This window comes from Papaver somniferum, chromosome 8 (assembly GCF_003573695.1).
Source record: "Papaver somniferum cultivar HN1 chromosome 8, ASM357369v1, whole genome shotgun sequence".
NCBI lineage: Eukaryota > Viridiplantae > Streptophyta > Magnoliopsida > Ranunculales > Papaveraceae > Papaver > Papaver somniferum.
In genome coordinates, this window is record NC_039365.1 from 43,661,296 (window position 1) to 43,681,238 (window position 19,943).

Here is a 19,943-nt window from a genome sequence, read left to right on the forward strand (position 1 = left end):
TCCCTCCCTTGCAGGTGAGGCAGTAAATCACTCATCACCCATTTCTAAGATTTTCGGCCAAGGATCACAATGCTTTTCCAGAAAAAGATGGTGGCAAAGCCTAAATCATCCAAGACTGCTGTTTCATCTAATAGTCAGGATCCTGACCGAGTTAAATGCTTAGGACCCTTTTCCGGAGAGTCTCCATCATATCTCAACGGTGAATTTCCAGGCGGTTATGGTTGGGATACCGCTGGATTATCTGCCGATCCTGAAACTCTCTAAGAACCGTGAAGTCATTGTAGATGGGCAATGCTCAGAGCTCTAGGATGCATCTTCCCTGAATTACTTTCCCGTAATTCGGTGAAGCCAGAGCACAAATTTTCAGCGGGTGTGGATTGGACTACTTAGGGAACTCGAGTTTGGTACATGCTCAGAGCATCTTAGCTGTTTGGGATACGCAAGTTATCCTGATGGGTGCAGTTGAGGGTTACCGTGTTACCGGAGGACCACTTGGTGAAGTTGTTGACCCACTTTACCCTGGTGGCAGCTTTGTTCCTTGTTTATGGTTGTATGACTGTCAACCACCAATCAGGTTCAATCTGTAGGAGTGCCTTGTCTGGAAGTATAAGAGTAAATCTCACTCCAGTTCCTCCACCGTCTCTCCCCCACGTTATTTTGCATATACCAATTCATCTCAAGTGGCCAGAAATGTACAAGTCCTTATAGGTAGTGTTGGCTGCAGGTGCAAAGCAAGCCGTCTGATTCCAGGATTTGTGCAAAGGCTTGATGGCACAGATTTTTCTAGGGGTTTACAAATGGTGGCAGTTCCAATAAACTCTCATCTTAAAGAGTGCCCCATTGGCCCTAGTCTCGTAGACATTCTAGGAACAAGGTCTTTCTCCTCCAGCAGTATCAGTCACAATTGAAATCATGGACATAGGATCCCTCCCCTCAGGATAAAAACGCTTCATTTTCTCCCTCTGTAGATAAGCCATAATAGAAACAAAATCAGATACACGATAAAACACCAACGTTCATAAAACAAAATCAGATACACTATCCTGAAAGCTATATACAAAATGCTCTAAACTGTAGATTTAATCTGATTTTTTAACGAGCTACATAAATCGTTTTATACGATAAAACAAGTGCATAAAACACCAACGTTCTTGCCAGACACTGCTCACGCAACTTAGACCCCCAAGGAGGTATCGCCGCGAAAATGACCACTGCACGCCGTTGTTCAAAAGTCCCCCACGCCTTCGCCGGATCAACCTTGAGCTTCTCGCCGAGTAACTCTATAAACCCTGTTCTCATGGACTCTGCTGCTGCTATCTTGTTCTTGTATATCACTAATACATGTGCCTGAAAAATAACACAAGCAGTCAGATAAGGCCTGCTAAAATTGGGAACAGTAACTTAAATCTTCTCCCAATCAAGATAAAAAGAGACGACCTTCTCGGCTGAATCCATGCTTTGCCAAACACCATCTCTACGTTCCAGGACTGCCGTTGGCAGGTTGAAGATGCGAGGAACCCTTAACTTGGATCTGCATACTCATGACAACGCTACAAGTCATATGAATCACGTAATCAAAAGTACATTTAGCAATCCATTCTCTAGGTTGATGGTCACTCCATCCCAGATCATTGAAGAAATCTGATTGTGCAGCCTGCACGGTAACAATACAGTTAGAAACACAAACAGGACTATTGGAACTCCTGGTACAACAAAACGGATCGATACAAGCGAGTGTACAATTTGAACATTCACTTAGAGAAAAGGTTCCTGACAACTCTGTAGCACTTTACTGAGATGCTCTTAAAACTCTTTAACATACAACTGGGAACCAATAGAAAGGACCACAGAAACTTCGGCGCTCGCTCACAAATTTTGTGACGGCAAAAAATAATTGGGTGAATATCTATTTCACTGTAATTTAGATACACGTTAAGAGAACAAAACTAACCTCATTAATCCCCCCCCCCCCCCCACCCCCCCCACCCCCGAATTCCTTCATCTGTCTTAATTTTTCCATCTCTAAACCAACCGATTTCATCATCTGATGTAAACATGCCCTTGATATAAGCAATCTCATTCGCAACCAAGCAAGGAGTTCCAGTCCACTTGATTTGCTTCCATATCTCCACATCATGGTAATCGAGTACATATACTTTTGCTAAAATCCGAAATGCTGCCTGAAGATTCAAATGCAAGCTACTTAGCAAATAAATAAAAATCCAAGATAGCCACTTATAAAGGGAAACACAGACAACTAACATTTGAAACATGAATGTAACTGCTCTTCAACTTCCAACATTTATTACAGTCATGCTAATATGTATCAAAAATAAAAGGTCATTAGTTTCATATTGCTGAACATGACGGTCTGGGAAGGTCCGGAATTCACGTTTTTCCTAATGCTTGATCGGACGCCCAGAAGGAATCAAACATAAGCAAGATGTGTTTTAAGTAATTGATCTTTAACTTAAAAAAGAAGTAGGAATTACTGTTTAGTCCAATTTTTCATGACCCAGTTAATGGCTAGTCCACCCATGAAAAATATTTACTCGTTAGTCCAAAAACATGTTTTTGGACTAGATTATTTACTCGCTAGTCCAAAAACTTTGTGGAGATTATAAAGTGTATTTTCTAAATGCCTAAAACACCCTTACAGATCTAATTAGTATCAACACATTTAATATTACTAGTAATATGTTACTACATACTAGTAGTATCAATATGGTCATACTACATATCAATATGTACTATATTAATAGTAAAAAGAATATGTTACTCGTAAATTAAGTAACTACTCTATTATATTAGTAGTAACATTTGTACTAGTAGACTAGTTTACTAGTAGTAACTAGTACTATACTAGTAGTACTAATAGTAACTAGTATTATACTAGTAAATTAGTATACTAGTATACTAGTAACATATTAATACGTAATATCAATATATAACATACTACATACTAATATGACACTACATATTAATATGTAGTGTCAATATATAACATACTACATATTAATATGTAGTATCAATATTAATATGTAATGTCAATATATAACATACTACATATTAATAATGTTACTACATATTAATATGTAGTGCCAATGTATAACATACTACATATATCAGTATATAACATATTGCTACTAGTAACATATGTTACTACGTACTACATTTGTTCTATATATGTTACTACATATTTTACTACATACTACATATATAATACTAGTATACTAGTATACTACTAGTTATTAGTTACTACATATTACATATGTTAATAGTTACTATATATTACTAGTTACATATGTATACTAGTATACTAGTAAACTAGTATTAATACTAGTATATATGTTACTAATAACATACATAGTATATTATATGTTAGGGTTAGTAGAGTAGTTCTAATCTTTTCAAATCTTTTTTGGATTAGGAAGTAAATGTTGTTTCTCGCTGGACTAGCTACTAATCCGGATCGGGTTTAGTGGACTAAACAGGAAATCTCTTTAAAAAGAACACATCAGATGTTGTTGTCAGCCAAACTCCGTACAACAACAACTCCAGCACCGGAAGGTGCAAGAGGTCCCCAAAACGTTGCAATGCAGGATTCGGCTTCAGGTGTATATTCGAGCATTTTGTGCCACCCCCCGCAATCTTGGGTATAGATAGGTATAGTTTTGTACCTTCTCCAACCAAATGAAACAATGATCGGATATAGTTTTGTTCTCTGAATTTTTGCATGAGGCGCATTTTGGTTGTTTCACGTCTGTTTTCATCTTTTAGCTTATCAAGATATGTAAGCACTCCCATGACCTTTGGTGTGCCATGAACTTGTAAGAGGTTAAGGAACTCGAATGTTTCCTAAAGCCAAACAAAAGCATTTTGCAGTAAGACAAACATATTGATTAGCTTCCATTAAAGTAAAACATACTTACGGACACAGAAAAATTACATTGAACTGACGACTGTATGTACAGATTAAAGTTTCTGGAAGTCCTTTACTTGAATATCATAAAAGTAAGTGTAACAAACTAACTCAGAGAAGAAGGAAATAAGGTTACCATCTAATTTTATAAAAAATGTATGCATGGACAAGTTGATGAAGCTAAATAACCTTACAAATTATGGAGACGTACAGGTAAAGTATAAAAAGCTGCGTTACAGCAAGACTTTATTCAACCCGTAGATGAAAAGGGTGAGATACCTAGAGTTAGCATGTGGCTTCACAAGGTGAGAAGGAGACTAGATTGTCAAGGCATGGGAATGTAGGCTACCATTGATCATATGGTTTGGTTTTAAAAAGCCATTGCAAGTTAAGGCTAAAATCGGTAACAATCTTCCTCGGAGCTGAAGCAAAAATCAGGGAGATACCATCGAAGTGGAGTGCCAAATTCTTAAAAGAAAGTTAATGCGGATGAACACTAGACTTTAATGATTATTAAATGACAAAAGAACATTCTGAACATTTTACTGTGACTTACCATTTCAAACCCATATTTTGCAGCAAACCCATATTTTGTGTCAATGAGCAACATCACTGCGTCTGCATACTTTGCAGCATCAGTCATGCCATTCATATTATTGGGACACTCCACAAACTGTATCCGTCTACGGTTACCTAGCAACAACAAAAAATTGAATCAATGGGATAGATTACATGGTGTATGTCTACCACTGGTTTACTACCACTACGTAGAGAAATAAAATAAAAGAGAAAGAAAATAAAAGTGAAGGCTAAATATACCTGATCCCATTATAATGGTGTCTCCTACTTTGGCATGATTTTTTGCAGTATAATACTCGATTAAAGAATCAATCAACAAAGATTTCCCAACCTAGAACACAGAAACGAACCCAAATGTTAAAGACCAGAAGGGGTGAAATTCCCTGGACATTGTAATTTATGTCAACGTACCAGTATACCACCTACCAGCCTGAATCCATACTAACATGCTCTGCGATGTTGAACCTAAGCAAAAAGAGGATGTTGAAACCAGTAGGTGACCAGGCGCATATATGCCATCGTCCTGTGGTCAGCACAACATGGTACCGGTTCCCACAGACCAGCCAAACATGACCAGCAATAGCGCAAGGCAGTAGATAATTGCAGCCACCTGTCTTTCTACCCTTATTTCTTCGTTACAGGCACACAATCTACTACACTATTGTAGTCAATGTTCCAGCAGAAATTGGATACTTGTGGAACAATATCGTATTCAGCTGTTATCCATCTAATGCGTGGTGACTTTGGTTGCTATTCCTATACAACAGTCAGAAAAGCTATCACAAAATTCTTTGCAGAAAAACAAATTCAACAGACAGCTATAAAGAAATGTTAGTGGATTGTTCAAGACACGTAAAAGAAGTAGAGATATTATCTTACCTGATCAAGAATTTGAATTTTCCACTAATGACTACTTTTGCAAGTACTTCCAACTACTTAACTTTGGTCTATCGTTTAACGTTTAATACTTGGTTCAGGGTTCACAATCAGAATGCTCCTAGCTTAAAAGAATGCTCCTAGCTTATAAGAGGTACACAATCAGAATTTTCCACTAATACTTGGTCAAAGCATCAGACTACTAGATCACAATCAGAATGCTCCTAGCTTAAAAGAGGTACACCAGAATGCTCATACGTCAAAGAGGTCACTGGCAACCTTTGTACTACCACAGTAATATAAATTTGTCAGGAAAAATTAACTTGAACAATTCACGAATCAAAAGACATAAAAATAGGCATAAAAATAGCTCTACCTTCGATGAAAGTCTACCCCCCACTCTAGGCAATAGGCATAAAAATAGCTACACTTCTTCAATTGATAAATAATATAAAGATAAAACCTCAAATAGGGGTATTCTCCTCATAGCAAACTCTAGGAAAGAGAGATCCTGTATATAGTGAAGTATAACTGGATACGCACTTTAAAAATGTAACGGAATAGCTACATTCCGTGGAGTTTCTCACACATAGTTCCAGAACTGATGTATAACTCCACAAAAATGGGGTGAGATGTAAAATCAACAACATAATAGCATTCACAATTAATAATTCTCACTCATATCCCATTAAAATCACTATGTGCAATTCATAGCACAAAATTACAGATAAAAAACACGTGCTCAGAATATCAGATTATTATCTATTGGACTCATTATGTTGATCACCCAATGATGATTGAGAAAAAAGTTCTAAAATCATGTACAAGAAAGCAAACCACTAACAAGTCTCACAACTGACCTGATACTGCAGATTCTTCGACATAATTTTTTAAAGGGGCAAAAACTCATGACAGTAAAAGTAATAATTGGCATATCTGTCTAGCAATACAACTGTAGATCCCCTGCAACTCAAAGACATCGTGAAAGCTCACAACTGCTGTAACTGGCGGTTCACAAACCATTCAAACTTCATATTCAACCACTCTCTGTCTTCCTTGAATCCATTTCTTCAACAAATACCTGCTATCACATAGCATATTGTGAATGTGATGCTCTAGATGCCATGTTAGCAACCTGAGCTTGCATCTGTGCAGCTCTAACCTTAGAAGCTGTAGCACGATGAAAGAATTGCTCACGAGATAAAGCTCTAACATTCTTCAGATACTGATCAAATGCCATAGACCCTTCTTGAAAAACCTTATCCAATGAGTAAATCACATCTTCAATAGCTAAATCTGCTGCTGTGCAATCAAGCATTTGTTTCGATAGAGCATCAACAGGTTCAAAAACTTGATCAACATTCAAATTCCCTTTATTGATTTTCACTTTGACTTGATTCTCTTTTACCCAACCCTCCAAAACATCAGTATTCATTAAAACCATTTGTAACTGTTGTTCTAATCCTTCTTTCTCTTGTTGCATTTCTCTCACCCCTTTTGATAACTGTTCCTCTCTCTGTCTCAACATACCTTGTGCATTAAACAGTCCTTCCATCTCAACTTGTCTGTTTTTCCTCAATGTGGCTATATCTCCATGTAGACTCTCCAACAACTTATTAATAGCATTCTTCTTATAAATCTCAACTGGATCATCAGTCCGATGATTCATATTCTGAGAAGGGGAGACTCCATAAGGCGATTGATCATAAGCCCCCCTAGGTGGAGTTGCAGGTCTGGATTGAATCCTCATACTCTCAGTATTAGGGTTTTGTTGTTGGAGAGTAAACAACGGTGGATCAAGACCAAAAAGCCCACTAAGTTCTTTAATGACATCACAAAGAGTAGAACTAGGGTAAATCCAAGACTGTAACAGGGGCGTGGACACCAAACCGGAGGGATTAACATAAGCATGAGGTCTTTTAATGATCATATCACGAGTAGGATTAACATAAATACAAGGTGGATGACGAGGATAAGTTTCCATTAACCAAATCACAATAGGTATATTGTAAGTAACATTCATATAAATCATTGGAATTGTACCTTGTGCTTGTAACAGATTCACTGTTCTACCATCTGTATGATTAAATACTGCTGTTTTGGGTTGTAGAGATGGATATGATTCGATCAAGGATACCAGGTGTTGACGGATTAACCATTTTGAATCTTCTGTGTATTGTAAAGCTGATGGACCTCGTTGGGATAAGACGGTGGATAGGAATTGTTGAGTTGATTGATGCGGAACCATTCTTCTTTCAGTTGTAGCTAGGGGTGCACATACCCTACCCATACCCGCCAACCCTACCCTACCCGCCAGTTTTTTAACCGTATCCTATCCTATCCACTATTTGGCGGGTAGGGTGGCGGGTAAAGATTTTCTTAACCGCCAGTAAACGGGTAGGGTGGCGGGTATAGGTCATATCCTACCCACCCTACCTAGAAGTGCATATACCCTACTCCTACCCGCCAACCCTACCCTACCCGCCAGTTTTTTAACCGTATCCTACCCTATCCATTATTTGGCGGGTAGGGTGGCGGGTAAAGATTTTCTTAACCGCCGGTAAACGGGTAGGGTGGCGGGTATAGGCCATATCCTACCCACCCTACCCGTTGTGCAGCCCTAGTTGTAGCGGAAGAGGTGTAGATCGGAGTTGGACAAACCCTATAGAGAGGATAAAGAGAGGAGGAAAAAGATTGCTTCGCTTGATTGTAGAGGTGGTGGGTAGGGCTGCACACTAACCGCACCGAAACCGCACTAACCGCACCGAACCGATGATCCAACGGTCGGTCACGGTTTTCATTTTAATAACCGTTAGATTTACGGTTCGGCGAACGGTTCCATCCATAACCGCACACTAACCGCACCGAACAACCGATTAGTATGGACCGTCGATTAGTTTTGATCCTGATTAATACTAGCCGTCTAGATTAAAGCCTCCACCATATATATTCTGGCAACCCTAATCTCTTCGTCATTTTCTCTTCTTCGTTTCTCTTTCTCTTCCTCTCCCTCTTCATTTTCTCTTCAGCCTTCACCTGAATCACCTCAGTCGTCTCCACCACCAGTAGACATCAGACCACCACCACCTCCATCAAGAGCACCACCACCTATATGGCTCTATCTAGTAAGTAAATAGGTCACGGGTTTCGATTGATTTTTTTGTTTTTCAATTTCTAGGGTTTTTTTTTTAATTATTCTTCTGTTAGGACTTAGGGTTTCTTTTATCGAAATCGTTTGCTTGTTGTTTTGTGTTTATCAATCAATTTCTTTTGTCAAATCTTATTTTTTCTGATTACAGTCATGTGTTTTTTATTTTAGGTTTTGGTTGAGTTACGGGGAGGAACTCAAGGAAGGAGTCTGAAAGATTTCTTAAGGAAGGAGTTTGATTACAGGTAACCTATCTCTCTTGTTCTGATTTGTTTGGTTTCATTTCGATTTTGTTGAATAAATTGTATATGTATGCATGGATCCGTTATTGCTTTGACTAAATTTGTGTGAATATCAATCCGTATTACAGATTTAGATCTTATTTGAATTGGATTGTGTTGAATCTTTGTTTTATCCTTGGGTAGATGTTTTGTTAATTTTGTTTTATTAATACGTATTGAAAAACATGAACTGTGTTGATTTTGTAGTTGTTGATGATAATTTAATAGATTTATGAATAACATAATGAACTTGATTATGTGTTTTGTTAATTCTTTCATCATCTAGCAATTCTAGTTGATTGATAATGAAATCAGAATTTATTGATACAATCTAGGTAGACCTGATAATCATTTTGATTTATGATCTGTGACTTTTTGAATTTGGGTATAACTCCATTAAACCCTTACTAGGGGAGTTTCTAGCTCTAAGTGGAGTGTATCTTAGGAGTTTGGATAACTGTTTAGGTTTATTTAAAGCCTACCCTGTGCCACAACTTTATTTTTGTTTTCAAGTTTTACATAGAAAATTCCTTAGAGCATATGAACTGCTTTATTTAGTTCATATGCTCTAAGGGTTTAATTTTTGCTTATCTGCTTTTTATCATTACTTACTATTGATTTTTCTGATGTCTTAAGTATTGGGTCAACAACTGCTGCTGGTGTTGATGACATGGTTGTTTCTGTGCAAGAAGAGAACATTGAGGATATGCTTGAATCAAGGAAGAAAAGGCGAAGAATGGATGTTCATAGTACTCATCCAAAGTCAGAACTTGAAAGGTATTTGCTTGATGACTGTGAAGCGTCTACCAGGGAGTTTGATATTCTGGCATGGTGGCAGGCTAATAGTACCAAGTACAAGGTGCTATCACTTATGGCGAAGGATATTTTGGCAATACCAGTGTCTTCTGTTGCATCAGAATCTGCATTCAGTACCGGAAAGCGCATTCTTACCCCATGGAGAAGCTCGCTATCTGCCAGGACAGTTGAAGCACTTCTCTGTACGCAAAGCTGGTTGCAGAAACCTATCTCTCTTGATTTTCTGTGTGACTATGTACCAGATGACAATTCCAACATTGAAGATGGTAATAGAATCTCTTCTCTTTTGACTTGAAATTTGAATGAATGTTATCTTCTTTTATCTGTTAGTTTTTATACCTTTTATCATTGGACTTCATTGAATATATTTGAATATTTCTTCTTTGCATTCTTGTTGCAGACATTTTGGGAAAGGATGAAGATTAAGGGGATGATTGGCTTGAGAGATGGATGGACTGCAATCTTTTACTGGTCTGCTACTTGAGAAATGAAGATCAAATGGATGACTCTTTTTCTTTTACTGACAACTCTTTATGCTACTTGCTTTTTAACTTTGGTTTCATCAGACTTTTTGGTTAATCTTTAGACTTAAGACTTTGGTCAATTTGTTTGTGAACTTCAACTCTGTTTTTATTCTCTAGACTATGGTTATCTTGTCAAGACTTAAGTATGGAATGTAGACATGTAGGGTCAGTTTATTAGAAATTCAGAATGTATTTATGTACAGGTGCAGGGTATAGGTGAAAACCGAACCGAACCGAACCGTAATCGAATAGTATCGGTGCGGTTAAAAACCGAACCGAATACTAAACAGTTCGGTTGCAGTTTTAATTGTGATAACCGCACCGAACACAGTTAGGTGAACGGTTTTAGCTATAACCGCACCGAACCGAACCGTGTGCAGGCCTAGTGGTGGGTACTTGGGCGTTTAGAATGTGGACTCAGAGGCGCGTGGACTTACTTAGCCCTAGTGTTAACAACATATACTACGCGCTTGAGTCGTCCAAAAAAAAACAAACTACGCGCTTGTTTTATAGACCCAAGTAAGTTGGACAGGTGTATAAAAAAACTTTAACACCTCAATTTCATCATAGAGATCGGATTTTTTTTCAATTTGCCAATCAACAAGTTGTATGATGGTTGGCATGCTCCCTCCCACTATGAAGGTAGGGATTCAAATCTTGTAATTGATGTAATCCATTCCAATTTAAGGAGTTTGGATGTAGTTTAGGGACCACTAGTCTAAGACATCAAAAAAAAAAAAAAATTCAATTTGCAAACCCTAAAGATCCTCAACTACTACATATCTAAGGGTTGAATCTGTTTTAGGTATGTAGCTTAGACTTTGGGTCTTGCTTAATTTTATATTTTTCTATGTTTAATGAATTGATTTGCACAAGTTGTGGTATTTGATGATTTTTAGGAGAATCTGCTGTATGAGTTTAAGTTAAGTTCTGTAGGAGGAATTTTGTATATGATGAGTGATTTTTAATTAGGGTTCTGGTTCATTAGAGTTTGATAACGGATAAATGGAGATGAAGTTATTAGGGTTTCTATTGTAGTGGTCATATACTGTAAAAAAGGTGATGGCTCTGAACTAAAACTTGGGAATGTCTTATTGTATAAATTTTGTGTACTCTCAATTGTTTGGAACACTGGCAATGCTGAAAGATTTTTGGATTGTTCTGAACTAATTCGTGACACCATTTATATATATACAATATACTGTAAGTTTGTTGTGATGAGGTGATTAGTTTGTTAAATTTAGAAACTGAATACAATAGGCACTGGTAAAACTGTAGTATTATTTTCTTTTTGACAAAATATGAAATGTTAATATGTTTGTTGCACAATTTGGTAGAGGGCTTCTCATGTTGATCATAATACACATTGGTATATCGATTTGATAGATAAATAGATGAGAGTCCTTTGTACTTTTTTTATAAATATATCGACTACACCTTGGTGGGATACTCCTAGTATTAAACAACTAAAGACCTCAATTATGTAACCTATGTCAGTTAATACAATTTCTTTCTTTCGGAATGATTAAGTGTCGGTGTTGACTGAAATACATTATATTGACTTGGCTAGAAAGAAAGAAAAGAAGGAAGTAAAGGATGTTATGAACCTCTCATCTCTCAGAGTCTACTCTAGCCCTCTTACGGTTCCTAAAGGGAGATCTTATAACAAAAACTTCAGTGATGGAAGGCCTCTTCTTCATCTTTCCTATTAATCTAGGCTCTCACTAAAAGCTTTAAGTGCCTCTTCTCTCAAGGTTGTGACTGCAGACGATGTCGGTCAACTCAGTTCATGGAGCCAAGTTTCAGGTGTACTCGGTTGTCTATGGGGTGATGAAGGGAAGGGGAAGTTAGTTGATATCTTGGCAAAGCATTTTGATATCGTTGCTCGTTGTCAGGTATATATGGATTTATACCCCCTCAGCTTCTGTTGTCTCTTTTGTTGCTCTTCACCTTGTTCCATCAGGAATCCTTAACAAAGAAACCCTTTGTCTCATTGGTGACGGAGTTGTGGTGCATCTTCCTGGACTTTTTAAAGAAATCGATGGTCTTGAGTGTAATGAGGTTTCTTGTGAAGGAACAATATTGGTGTCTTACCGTGCTCACTTTCTGTTTGATTTCCATCAAACTGTAGATGGGCTCAGAGAATCTGAACTTGCTAAGTCGTTTATAGGGACAACAAAGAGAAGAATTGGACCTTGTTACTCTAGCAAGATGATTCGAAATTACATAAGAGTATGCGACCTCAGGCACATGGATACTTTCCGTGACAAGCTGGATGTATTATTGTCTGACGCAACTTCCCGTTTCAAAGGATTTAACTATAGCAAGGACATGCTAAATGAAGAAGTTGAACAGTACAAGAGGTTTGCCGACAGATTGGGACCCTTCATTGCTGATACTGTTCATGTTGTGAATGATTCCATAGCACAGAAAAAGAAAATGTTGGTTGAAGGCGGTCAGGCAACCATGTTGGATATTGATTTTGGAACATACCCATTTGTCACTTCATCTAGCCCGTCAGCTGGTGGTATATGCACCGGACTTGGTATTGCTCCAAGAGTCTTGGGTGATCTAGTTGGAGTTGTAAGTGACTATTCCCTTTTAATTCACTTTGGATTATCAAACTTCGTACTGCACATCGTAGTTGTTAGAGCACTACTCGTTCGAACTCGCAAGCGTTGTTATCTCAAGCTTGTTTGTCAAGTTTAGTTGTCAAAACTGTAAGTCTTGATTTCTAGTCTACTAATAGCTAAGTCTCAGACTAGCATAGAAAGTGTAGTTGAGATCTAGACTCCACGGTGTTCATCATACAAAGACGAAGAACTACTCAAGGAACTGGTGGAACTTCATCGACTAAAATGTATGTGGAGACTTGAACTTATATATTACTCAAAAGTCTATCTACTCTATCTCCTATCTTGAGGCAAAAGTCGTATTGCTATATAGACTTCGATTATACACATTTGCTATTTCGAGCCGAATTTATCTCGCTTATCTATTTCTCGAAATATATGTTGGTAAGCTTTCGCTTCGGCCAAGTTCATCTTTACAAGTGAAGAAAGTCATGTTGATTATTTCAATATCTTGAAAATCTCTTTGATGAAAAATAGTGTGTGAATGACCTCTATTTAACATCCTCTAAGTATGTTTCAATGAATGAAATGAGAGTTTAGAATATATAACCTTGAGTGGATATAAACATTGTATGTGAACTCATACTTGTTTAAGTCCAAAATCCTTGAACCAAAGTATGCATACTTTGTTGCTCAGGATAACCGGAACTAAAGTCCGCGTACCTGTACGCGTACTTTTGGAAGTTCACATCCCATGAATTTCTGCTGGAGTTTGTGAACTGAAAACAAACTCAATCCGGGTACTTAAGTATGCGTACCGGTATGCATACTTGAGTGGGTTATTTCCTAAAAATGGTTTATTCGTGAACTAATACATATATAAACTAAGGAATACATATCTGCAAACCGTGGCTATAATGTTCATGAATCGATTCGAGTGAATCAAAATCGTTTTTGCTTCGGTTGTGTCTTGTATACTTCTATGAGATCTAGGCAATTGAACAACTTTGACTAGTTCTTTTTGAACTAGTGATGAGCACGAAAGTACAACTCGTTTTCACCCATAATTACATTAGCTAGGCCTCATTTTATGGCTAATAAACTTGTTTTAAGTCTTTTGAAGGGAATAAGCTCTTGTAGATAATGTTGCTCGAAAAGTTGTTAAAAGCACCCCGGAAGGCATTTGTTATTCGGACTCTCACTGTTGGTTAAGGGGCACTCAATTACTAAGGGGGACATTCTTTACTAATCAGCACCTATTTCTATTCACACTGCAGCACTCGGGATAAGGGGAGACCTTCTTCTTCGTTTGAATATTCAATTTTGGCGGGAACAATGGTGGCAGAATTAGGGTTTGGCTTTTGGAGGTGTTCGACTGAGACTTAATGGCTGAAATTGAATGGGTATCTTCCTTTTGGTTAAACAGGCTTGGTAAGGTCTTTGAACTTGATCGAATTTGGCTTTAGTGATCGATTTGAAGCAAAAGATAAAAAATACTTTTGGAGGGAAAATGTTTTAAACCTGTGAAGATTTCTGAAAATTGATTGAAGAGTTATTATCGAGATTTTCTCGTATATTTGGATTAATACAACCCTGTTACGGTTAAACATGGATAACAAGTTGTTTAACCTCGACGAATCAGGAGGTTACGTGGAGTTGGAAGAAAAACAGGTTAATGCACGTGCCCATGAGATATTTTTGGAGTATGGATGTATTTTTGGGAAGATATTATTGCATATTTTCATGGGATTTGAACAAATATTATATGCTCACTATGTACACACGTCTTTTACATGTTTTGAAGAAGCAAACTCGGTTATTTTCGGTAGTTATCCAAAACAGGGCAAGGAAGATATTATCGGTTGTAATTGATTTGATTCTCTGAGTTATAATAGGAAGTTAGGAATGAAGAGAGGATATTCTCTTAGGATTTTTCTGTTGGATGGAAGTTTTGGGGATAAATCAAACAACTCAAAATCGCGTGAGAATAAAGAAAATATTCCCGAGTTTAATGTCATTACTGAGGAGATTATGAGCATTTATTGGAAATATTTCTTGACTGTTGGGTATATAAATGATTCCTAGGAGTCAGAGAGGGGATATCGAGAGTTGGGGGGAAGAACAGAGGGGTGCAGAGCAGAGTTCTCTGCTGCTGCAGAGAAGAAGAAGAAGAACATTTGACGCCTACTGACTGTCGCAGAGAACTGTCGTTTATTAACAGTACTCGCAACAGTCAGTTTGAGACACTTGTTTTGAATTTGCAACAGTTTTTTGTAACGGTGACCTTTGTAACGCAAATACAGCGTTGCAGATTCATTGTATTATTAGTTTTCTTCAATAAAAACACCATTTGAGCTATGAATTATATTTTTGAGTGTGTTTTCATCATGAGAAGCTAAACCCCAACACTGGGTCGACGGAGAAAGACGGACTTCATACATGGGTGAATTTATTTTATTCTTTTTATGACTTTTGAATTTATTTTAAATTGATTTATGATTTGAATTAATTAGTTATCATTTTATTTGATGGGTCATGCTTTCTTAAATGTTTGATGTCCCATGCTTATGATTTATAACTAATATTTTGAGAATCTATCTTGGAAAAAATAAGAGTCCATGTTTTCATTTATTGAGCGATAATTGTAGAGAATAAATAATTGAGCCTGATGATATGAATTCGGTGGAATCCTAGACCCAGTAACTCTCCCTTTATTATTAAACCTTTAAATTTAATCTTCACAAGTCTTAGAGTTCGAATCTTATTACTACGATAAACTTGAAAAATCACATCAACTAGTTATGGTGAAGATGAATATGGTTGATATGAAAGTGCTCATATGGCTAACCATTTGATTAACTACTGTTGAACCAACTAGGTGTACACGTTTAGGTATGGTTACACAAACCTAAATGAACGTGCATTTCATTTGTGTATAACAAGCTAAGTTCGATTAACGGTTGAAAGATATTACCTTGAATCTAATCAGGTTTTCATCTAACGGTGAATATTGAATGCTTTGTTACCAAGGTAACTTAGATTGCAAACCTTGATTTGGAGACTATATAAAGGAGAGCTCTAGCAACCGGGAAACCTAATCCCCACACCTCATGTGTGATACTAGTTGTAGAAGCTAGAGTCAATTCTCCTTTAACCTTAGGTTTCTACCGAGGCCCTATAGGTTAACGATTTGAAGACTTCATTGGGATTGTAAAGCCAGACCCAACTATTTTCTCTGTAGTTGCGTGATCTGATCTTGATATTTATATCGTGATTGAGTGCAATCGTAAGATTGGCTTGGGATTAATTTCTCCGATAGTTAAGATAGAAACGTAGTCACAAACATCTTCGTCTCATCATTTGTGATTCCACAATATCTTGTTTCGTTTGTCGATTAAGATTATTGTGAGGTGATTGATATTTCTAGGTTGTTCTTCGGGAATATAAGTTTGGTATATCAATTGGTTCCTGTTCACCTTGATTTATCAAAAGACAGAACAAAACTCGTAGGTATTTTTGTGGGAGATAGATTTATCTATTCCTGTAGACTTTTCTGTGTGATACAAATTTGTTCATTAAAGTCTTCGACTTTGGGTCGTAGCAACTCTTAGTTGTGGGTGAGATCAGCTAAGGGAATCAAGTGCGTAGTATCCTGCTGGGATCAGAGACGTAAGGAGCGCAATTGTACCTTGGATCAGTGTGAGATTGATTGGGGTTCAACTACAGTCCAGACCAAAGTTAGTTTGTAGTAGTCTAGTGTCTGTAGCGGCTTAATACAATGTGTTTTCAATCTGGACTAGGTCCTAGGGTTTTTCTGCATTTGCGGTTTCCTCGTTAGCAAAAATTCTGGTGTCTGTGTTATTTCTTTTCCGCATTATATTTTGTTATATAATTGAAATATCACAGGTTGTGCGTTGGATCGATCAATTGGTAAATCCAACCTTTGGTTGTTGATTGAAATTGATTGATCCTTGAATATTGGTCTTTAATACCGTTCAAGTTAATTTCTCTTGTATTCATTTAGACTCGCAGATTTCTATTTGCTTGAGTAAGTATTGAATTGAGAAATTGAGATATAACTCCTTGATATATTTTTTATTAAGATTGAGTCTGACTGTCTAGTTGATTCTCTTAAAAGTATATTGGAGTTAATCCATGGATATTGCTAAGTGAAGTATTGGGTGAGGTTGTTGTGCCCCCACTTTTTCAGTAGCTCCTTCATACTAGCATTTCCTTTCTTTTGTGCTTTTTTGAACTTGCAAACTTCTTGTGCAGATGAAGGCTTACACTGCAAGGGTTGGATCTGGTCCTTTTCCAACAGAGTTATTATGTGAAGCTGGAGAAGACCTTAGGAAAGCTGGGCATGAATTCAGTACTACTACTGGTCGGCCTCGAAGATGTGGTTGGCTTGATATCGTAGTACTAGACTTTTTCTGTCAAATTAACGGGTTCTCCTATCTCAATCTTACCAAGCTCGATGTCCTGTCAAGTCTCCAAGAAATTAAGCTAGGAATATCCTACAAAATCGACGGGATACCAATTAAATCTTTCCATGCAGACCTTTCTATGTCGGAGCAAGTACAGGTGAATATGTGCAAACTCGTTAGAAATGATACATGAACATAATCAGATGCATTTAGGTGTATTCTCTAATACTATTCTAACATTGATTCACATATGGTTTTTAGGTTTAATACGAGGTGTTTCCTGGGTAGCATACTGATATTTCTAAAGTTAGAAATTATGAGGAACTTCCGCTGGCTGCACGAAGATATGTGGAAAGAATAGAGGAGCTAGCGAGTGTTCCTATATTGGTGTAGGACCTCAATGTGATGCCCTAATTTACAAGTAAGATTAAAATGTCAGAGTGAATAGATTGACTTCATATGACATCTTTCTCCCATTTCCCCACAAAAAGTGGTATGCCCTTTTGTTTCATAAGGAAGTCTATGATTGTCGTGCTCATTTAAATTCAACCACTTTGTGTTATTGATATAATGGAAGTTCAGGTTCTATTGATGGGAGCTAAAAGTTTTATATATTTTAAGAACACAATCTAACTCCCAAGTAATATGAAATGATTTTTTGTATCTGAATCAAATATTGTCTTCTTCTGCTAGCTTTCACAACAGGTAAGTAGGTATAAGCTCTGTATCAATCCAGTATCATCTATCTACGTATGTGAAGGATTAGTGTTTTGGATGCCAGAATTTGATAGATTTGGACAGACATTGTCGACCCTTTGTGACTTCAAATCTAATTGACAGATGTTGATTATGTTCAAGAATTTTTTTTATCGGTATTTATGTTTTATTAAGCGGCAACGATTTTTTTTTATTGATTTGAATAAAGGCCATAGATCTTAACCGGTTTTCTGAAGAAAGTCATTAAATCAATAATTGTAGTATGCTATTAGAGCAGGTGAAATCATTTTGGTGTAGTTTGAACTTTAAGGTTGCGAAATTGCAGTAACAAATTATCATAGAGAGATGGAAACCAGTAATGATGGGCCTTAATGAGGTAGCCAAGATAAAATTCATACAGGATACAAATTCAGAAATTTACTGTGTCTGTCTGTATTATTGGAACTTGTCAAAGATATACATCACTCATTTTGATGCGTATTTGCTTTGCTTCCTCGTGATCTGACATAGATCCAGTGAAAAGGTAAGGACAACTGAATTTGGAGAGTCATCCACATTGGTGAAAATCACAAAAACCTCATAGAATTTGATATAACTTGCTATAGACACACAAACATCTACACTTCATTTCTCAATCCAACATCTATTGCTGCTTCAACCATGGCTCTTTCTTCTCCCCCTCTTGCTAGAAAGCAATAAAACACTCATCATCCATTTCTAAGATTATGGGCCAAGGAAGTTTCAAAATGCTTTTCCTGAAAGGGATAGTAGCAAATACCAAATCATCTAAGCCTGATGTTTCATCTAATAGTCCATGGTAGGGTCCTGACCGAGTTAAATACTTAGGACCCTTCTCCCACGAGTCTCCGTCATATCTCAACCGTGATGCCGCTGGGCTATCTGCTTACCCCGAAACTTTCTGGAGTAATTCATTGTAGATGGGTACTGCTCGGAGCTCTAGGATGCATCTTCCCTGAATTACTTTCTCGTAATGGTGTTAAATTCAGTGAAGCTGTTTGGTTCAAATTCGGAGCACAAATTTTCAGGAGGGTGGATTGAACTACTTGGGGAACTCGAGTTTGTACATGCTTAAATCATTTTAGCTATTTGGGATATGCAAGTTATCTCGACGGGTGCAGTCGAGGGTTACCGTGTTGCTGGAAGACCACTTGGCGAAGTTGTTGACCCACTTTACCCTGGTGGTAGCTTTGTTCCGTTAGTACACACACCACCACTGTGGAGGATCCTCAAAGTTTGAGGGCATTGCATATTTTCTTCTTCTAGAGGATCTTATTATTGGAATCTCAACATTTTTATTTTGAATATGTTGTATTTCATGTTCTATTACGATTGGATCTTTATTAGGTGGAAAGTAGTTGAAAAAGCGGGGGTCTAACAACCACACCCAATATTTCGATTATCAATCTGTATGGACTAACTCCAATATACTTTTAAGAGAATCAACTAGACAGTCAGACTCAATCTTAATAAAAGTATATCAAAGAGTTATATCTCTCTTTATCGATTCAATACTTACTCAAGCAAATATAAATCTGCGAGTCTAATTGAATACAAGAGAAATCACTTGAACGGTACCAAAGACCAATGTTCAAGTATCAATCAATTTCAATCAACAACCAAAGGTTGGATTTACCTATTGATTGATTTAACTCACAACCTGTGATATTTCAATTATATAACAAAATATAATGCGAAAAAGAAATAACACAGACACCAGAAGTTTTGTTAACGAGGAAACCACAAATGCAGAAAACCCCCGGGACCTAGTCCAGATTGAACACACACTGTATTAAGCCGCTACAGACACTAGCCTACTACAAACTAACTTCGGTATGGATTGTACTTGAACCCCAATCAATCTCACATTGATCCAAGGTACAGTTGCGCTCCTTACGTCTCTGATCCCAGCAGGATATTACGCACTTGATTCCCGTAGCTGATCTCACCCACAACTAAGAGTTTCTACGACCCGAAGTCGAAGACTTTAATAAAAAAATCTGTATCACATAAAAAAGTCTACGGTAATAGATAAATCTGTCTCCCACAGAAATACCTACAA

The 19,943-nt window shown here is 37.3% G+C and overlaps 2 protein-coding genes and 1 pseudogene across 3 annotated transcripts; 1 reads left to right on the plus strand and 2 right to left on the minus strand.

The window, feature by feature from the left end:
- Window positions 1-2,002: 2,002 nt before the first annotated feature.
- On the minus strand, window positions 2,003-5,272 carry LOC113306819 (ribosome biogenesis protein bms1-like). Of its 2 annotated transcripts, none has more exons than XM_026555735.1 (5): window positions 4,928-5,272; window positions 4,742-4,832; window positions 4,479-4,615; window positions 3,681-3,858; window positions 2,003-2,180 (listed from the first exon to the last, which is right to left on the minus strand). In XM_026555735.1, the coding sequence occupies exons 2-5, from the start codon at window positions 4,749-4,751 to the stop codon at window positions 2,134-2,136; spliced, it is 372 nt and encodes a 123-aa protein (XP_026411520.1). In that variant the 5' UTR covers window positions 4,752-4,832; window positions 4,928-5,272; the 3' UTR covers window positions 2,003-2,133. The 2 variants fall into 2 exon arrangements, with proteins under 2 accessions (XP_026411520.1, XP_026411521.1); XM_026555736.1 differs by having other exon boundaries at window positions 4,913-5,272.
- Window positions 5,273-6,031: 759 nt separating this feature from the next.
- LOC113306818 (protein ELC-like) lies at window positions 6,032-8,027 on the minus strand. The gene is made up of 2 exons (XM_026555734.1): window positions 8,002-8,027; window positions 6,032-7,636 (listed from the first exon to the last, which is right to left on the minus strand). The coding sequence occupies exon 2, from the start codon at window positions 7,623-7,625 to the stop codon at window positions 6,465-6,467; it is 1,161 nt and encodes a 386-aa protein (XP_026411519.1). The 5' UTR covers window positions 7,626-7,636; window positions 8,002-8,027; the 3' UTR covers window positions 6,032-6,464.
- Window positions 8,028-11,747: 3,720 nt separating this feature from the next.
- On the plus strand, window positions 11,748-17,571 carry LOC113301698 (annotated as a pseudogene).
- The last annotated feature ends 2,372 nt before the right edge of the window (window positions 17,572-19,943 follow it).